General features: G+C 43.5%; 1 protein-coding gene across 1 annotated transcript; it reads right to left on the bottom strand.

The window, feature by feature from the left end:
* Positions 1 to 973: 973 nt before the first annotated feature.
* On the bottom strand, positions 974 to 1,594 carry LOC140174385 (uncharacterized). The gene is made up of 2 exons (XM_072198833.1): positions 1,326 to 1,594; positions 974 to 1,169 (listed from the first exon to the last, which is right to left on the bottom strand). Exons 1-2 carry the CDS (start codon positions 1,592 to 1,594, stop codon positions 974 to 976), a joined length of 465 nt encoding a protein of 154 aa, XP_072054934.1.
* Between the last annotated feature and the right edge of the window lie 3,375 nt (positions 1,595 to 4,969).

Raw genomic sequence — 4,969 nt, 5'->3', positions numbered from 1 at the left:
TTAGTATTTACCCTGCCAATCAGAATGAACCAGCCAAAAAGCTCAATTCTCAAAGGTTCCAATCCTCCCCAAATTGATTTAGTAAAACTGTAGCTCGTAATCTCTTCCGAAAGAGTTTTTGATTGCAACACCTGTACAAAAGAGTTAGTAGAAAAAATACTTTTATTATCAAATTTCCACACAATATTATTCTCTCTACCATTGATAGTTTCACTAGCCTTAACCTCTTATGAAGTTGATGAACCAATTCTAACTCCCATTGGAACAACATTCTCCTCCAATGGAAATTCTAAATCCACTCTATCCCATCCTAGAACCCACAGTACCTATCACAGATCCTTGTTGGTTTGAAATACAGAAGAGCCTTGGAAAACTTGCTTTTAGAGAACCACCTTGCACCCAATTATCTTCCCAAAATCGCGTTCGTCTTCCATTCCCTACTTCCATCACCAGGCCACTGATAAGTTTTTCTTTCACCTGTTGTTCTGCTATATTCAACAGACAGATATCTTTCTATGGACCCCCCTTCACTGGAAGAGTCTGACTAGATAGCATAACATTACGGTTCAGATTATTACACGAACAAACAACCTTCTTCCACAATGGGCTATCCTCCTTTGAGAAACACTACCACCATTTGAACAACATCACTGTGTTCCTGATTACTGCATCTTTAACCCCAAGCCTCCAGCCTTTTTTGGAGTCTAGACCACTTCCCACTTCACTAGAGGCATACTATAGTTACCATCCTCCTTACACCACAAAAAACTTATCTAAAGTGCAATCAGCTTGTTAGTGACCACCTTCGGCATCTTGTACAGACTAAGATAATAAATCAGTAAGCTATTCAAGACCGATTTGATGAGAACTAGCTTACTTGCTTTGTTTAAAACCTTTGCCTTCTACAAGCTGAGCTTCTCTTCCACCTTGTCTATGATCAGCTTCCAAGTCTTTGCCAAATGTGGATTCGCTCCTAAAGAGAATCGATGCTCAGCCCAGACATCAACTCAAAGCAATGCAGCAGCCTCTTATAATTCGCAATTGTTTCTGTCTCCGGAGGGCAAAACAAGATAGTATCATCTGCGAACTGGAGATAAGACAATTCAATATGATCTCTCCTGACCAGCAACGGAGCAATGCGCCCATTCTTTACGGCTTCTCCCAACATTCTATGCAATACATCAACCACGAGCACAAAAAGCAGAGGAGAGAGTGGATCCCCTTGTCTTAATCCCCTCTCCATTTTAAACGCCTTGGAAGGTGAACCATTCACCAGGACAAACATAGAGGTCGTACTGACACACTCTTTCACCCAATTTCCCTACCTTTGTCTGAAACCTATCTTCTGAAGCACAATATCCACAAAGCTCCATCTAATTCTATCGTAGGCTTTCTGAAAGTCTAGCTTTACGATTGCCACCTTCTTTCTCCGCGTCTTGAGCCATTGAACCGTCTCACAAGCAATGTGGGCGCCGTCATGTATCTTCCTACCCATGACAAAAGCACTCTGTGTCTCTCCTACCAAATCTGGCATTACTGTTCTCATTCTCCACACAAAGACCTTGGAGATCACCTTATACACGCATCCCACCATACTAATCGGTCAGAAGTCCTTGATCTCTTTAGCACCCACAAATTTCGGAGCTAGCGTCACCCATGTGACATTTGCATCGGTTGGTAACTTAGCACTTTGGAAGAAATTCATCACTGCTGCAGTGAACTCCTGACCAATATCCTCCCAGCATCGTTTGATGAAGTTCAGATTGTACCCATCACTACCTGGGGCTTTAGAGGATTCACAGTCCCAAACTGCCTACTTAATTTCCTCCACAAACGGCATCACCTCCAAAGCTACAGCCTCTGCTCCATTAATCTGTCTCACCAACCCATCCCGAAAGCCAATCCTCGGAACAAATTCCTGCCAATACAAGTCCTTATAAAACCCTCTATTTATTCTTGTTTGATTCCGCGCTAACCGTCCATAAATCATCAGAGCATCAATCTTGTTATTCTGTTTTCTAGCCGAGGCAATGTTATAAAAATATCTAGTATTTTTATCCATGCACTTAATATGTTGAGACCTCGACATCTTCTTCTAGTGTAACTCCTTCCTAACATACCACTTCTCACAAAAGCTCACCAACGCCTTCCTTCTAGCATCCGTCATACCATCATAGACACCATCACTAACCATATTATCCAGTTTCTTAATCTCCTCCTCAAGCATCTTCAATCTCTTATCCAGGTCCCCGAAATTGTTCTTGTGCAATAGTCGTAGAGGACCCGTCAAAGCCTTTAACTTACTAGTGAACTGAGCATCTTCCAAATTTCTCTATTCATTTTTAACTATTCTCAGAAAACCCTCATGCGTAAACTAGGAATTCAGACTTCTGAAAGGTCGTGGGCCATCACCAACTCTCTTATCCTCCATAATCAATGGACAGTGGTCTGACAGCCCTCTAGGCCCACCTTTTAGTCGAACATCAGGAAATTCCTTAACCCACTCTATATTAACTAAGACCCTATCAATCCGACTACAAGATCAACCCCTGAACCACGTGAACTTCCTATAATTCAGAGGCAAGTCCACCAACTACATATCATGTACCCAAATCTTAAACTTTTCCACTGACATCGGTAAACTACTAGCTCCTTTACGCTCTTCGATATGTAGAATCTCATTAAAATCTCCCAAGAAGCAAAAAGGCACATGACATAGACCCCAATATAACTCAACTCCTCCCATACAACCCGCTTCTCCTCCCTCTCATGCGCCCCAAACACCAAACAAAAAGCACAATTAAAATTGTTTTTCATCATCACACCTTCAACGCACAACCATCTCTCCCCTTTATAACAGTTGTTGGCTTTGAACAACTCATCATCCCAAATTAGCAACAAACCCCCAGAAGGCCCTACCGACTCCACATACTCCCATCCCACAGTACTATAACCCCATATTCTTGCAACATCAAATTTAGTAAAATCCTGCCTCTTAGTTTCAACCAAACCTAACATGTTTAGCTTATAAAAGTTCTTCAAAGATTTTATCATGCTCTATTTTCCGTCCCCCTCAACCCCCGAATATTTCAACAGCTAAAAATCATTTAACAACATTTTTACTCACCTTATTGAGATTCTTAGGCCGACTTCTTCGTGCCATTTCTTTTTGTTTTGCTATCTTTCTCTTCACCGCTAATTCTTCATTCTGCGCTTGCAAAATCGCCATAATATCCACTTCTTCATCATATAAAACAGCACCTAACTCTACTGCTAAAGCCCATGTTTCCTCATTTTCTTTCATCTGATCTTGCACCGTAATTCTGCCATCAACTGTCCCCTGTCGCGTCTCTGTCTCTGTCTCTGTCTCAGACTCCACGTTAGCCACCACAATTCTCTCCCTATTAGCCACATCTTGTCCTTCTGTGTTCCGTGCAACTGGTCCCGAAGCTCTCGAATCCTCATACACCTGAGTCGGGTTCCAAGAATGGTTTTCACAAGAAAGATAGCCCTGTCCATCTTCGTCTGGTTCCATCTGCTCCCTTGTCCTCTCCACCAGTGGCGACGCCACCTGACCTCCATCACCGGCATCACCACTCCCTGGATCGCAGCACCCCGGCTCAGCCATGGAGTCTCGTGCATTAGCCGTCCAATGACCTGGTTCGAGCGACTAATCCCTCCCCACGGCAGCAGCATCCAAACCGAGCGCTTCTGGGCAGCCTCGCATGGCTTGCCTACACGGCCCCTTTGCTTGTAGCGTGCCCTTCCCAACATTCTTGCTGACCTGCACTACGTCAGCCCAACCCAGTTCAGGACCCGTCACAGCCAACCTCACCCCTTGGATACTCCATCATACCCATAGCCCATCAACCTACCGTATTAGCCTTATCATCATCCGTCCAATTTCCTTTTTCCTTCACCCCAAACTGTAGTCCACCTGCTTGCCCTTTGGTACTTGGGCCACATAACACCAAGCCCATACTACCCTCATCAGCATTACCTACCTTAGTTTGGTCCTTATAAGAGAAGCCCAAATCCTTCACACCACATATCCTTGTAGCCCTATGAAGCACCCCGCCTCCACAAACGTCAAATTCCTGCGTAACTATTCTCTCCGAAACCTCCTCCTCATTCAAACCATATCCCCCATAATCCTCCTTTCCATTACACTCAGTGCAACTATCCGAATCAATCACCTTAAATGCTTTATTCAAATTATGATATTTGAAACTTAAATCATTTAAAATCTCCTTATCAATGACCATTTTACCCTCTTCACCGCCGATCATCTTATCATTGAAAATCATTAGGTCGGCCGCCGGATCCCACGGCACCACCTCCTTCGTATGACTACTACCACCAGAAATAGAGTTTCTGATCACAGACCACCCAACTTGGTCCCGTACCGTACTTTCTGCACCACAAGTCTCATAACCCACTTCTTTAACATAAACATCAAAACCACTATCACCGACTAAGATGTGGATCCAATCTCAAATGACGTCAAAAGTGCCTGTGTCAACTTGAATGCGTCCAGCTCTAAAGGATGATCCTGCTCCTGTGCCTATATCACATCTAACCACGTCACCCCATAAGCTACCCATGGTTTTAAACGTTTCTAATGACCATACATGTAAAGGCACCCCATAGCATTCCAACCAAACTCTTCTGGTCTCACAATGTTTCGACTCCTCCCATATCCAAACTTTATGAAAAATTGTAGCAGCCTATCCAACTTGAAAGTAAACGTCTCGTCTGTATGCTTCACAGAATCAAACGTGATTAAAACTTTACAAGCACATAGCTCGCTTACTTCCACAATATGAGGCACATTTTTGCAAATTGCCTTTCTTAATGATTGGAGGTCAAAAGGTTTCAAAGTGCTTCCTACTAAACTCCGCACTAACTAATCCATATTCTCTGTCGCTACCGAGACTTCAACCCTCTTCATCCGCCCATTCCCATGTTG

Source organism: Arachis hypogaea, chromosome 7 (assembly GCF_003086295.3).
Source record: "Arachis hypogaea cultivar Tifrunner chromosome 7, arahy.Tifrunner.gnm2.J5K5, whole genome shotgun sequence".
Classification (NCBI taxonomy): domain Eukaryota; kingdom Viridiplantae; phylum Streptophyta; class Magnoliopsida; order Fabales; family Fabaceae; genus Arachis; species Arachis hypogaea.
This window is presented reverse-complemented; position numbering and strand designations above follow the sequence as displayed.

Bases quoted from the DNA above. Each gene is read 5' to 3' on its own strand.
- LOC140174385 (XM_072198833.1), bottom strand. From the start codon at position 1,594: ATGGTGGGATGCGTGTATAAGGTGATCTCCAAGGTCTTTGTGTGGAGA. The intron at 1,170-1,325 runs GTAGGGAAATTG...TGTATTGCATAG, and splicing joins AAGATAGGTTTCAGACAAAG to AATGTTGGGAGAAGCCGTAA.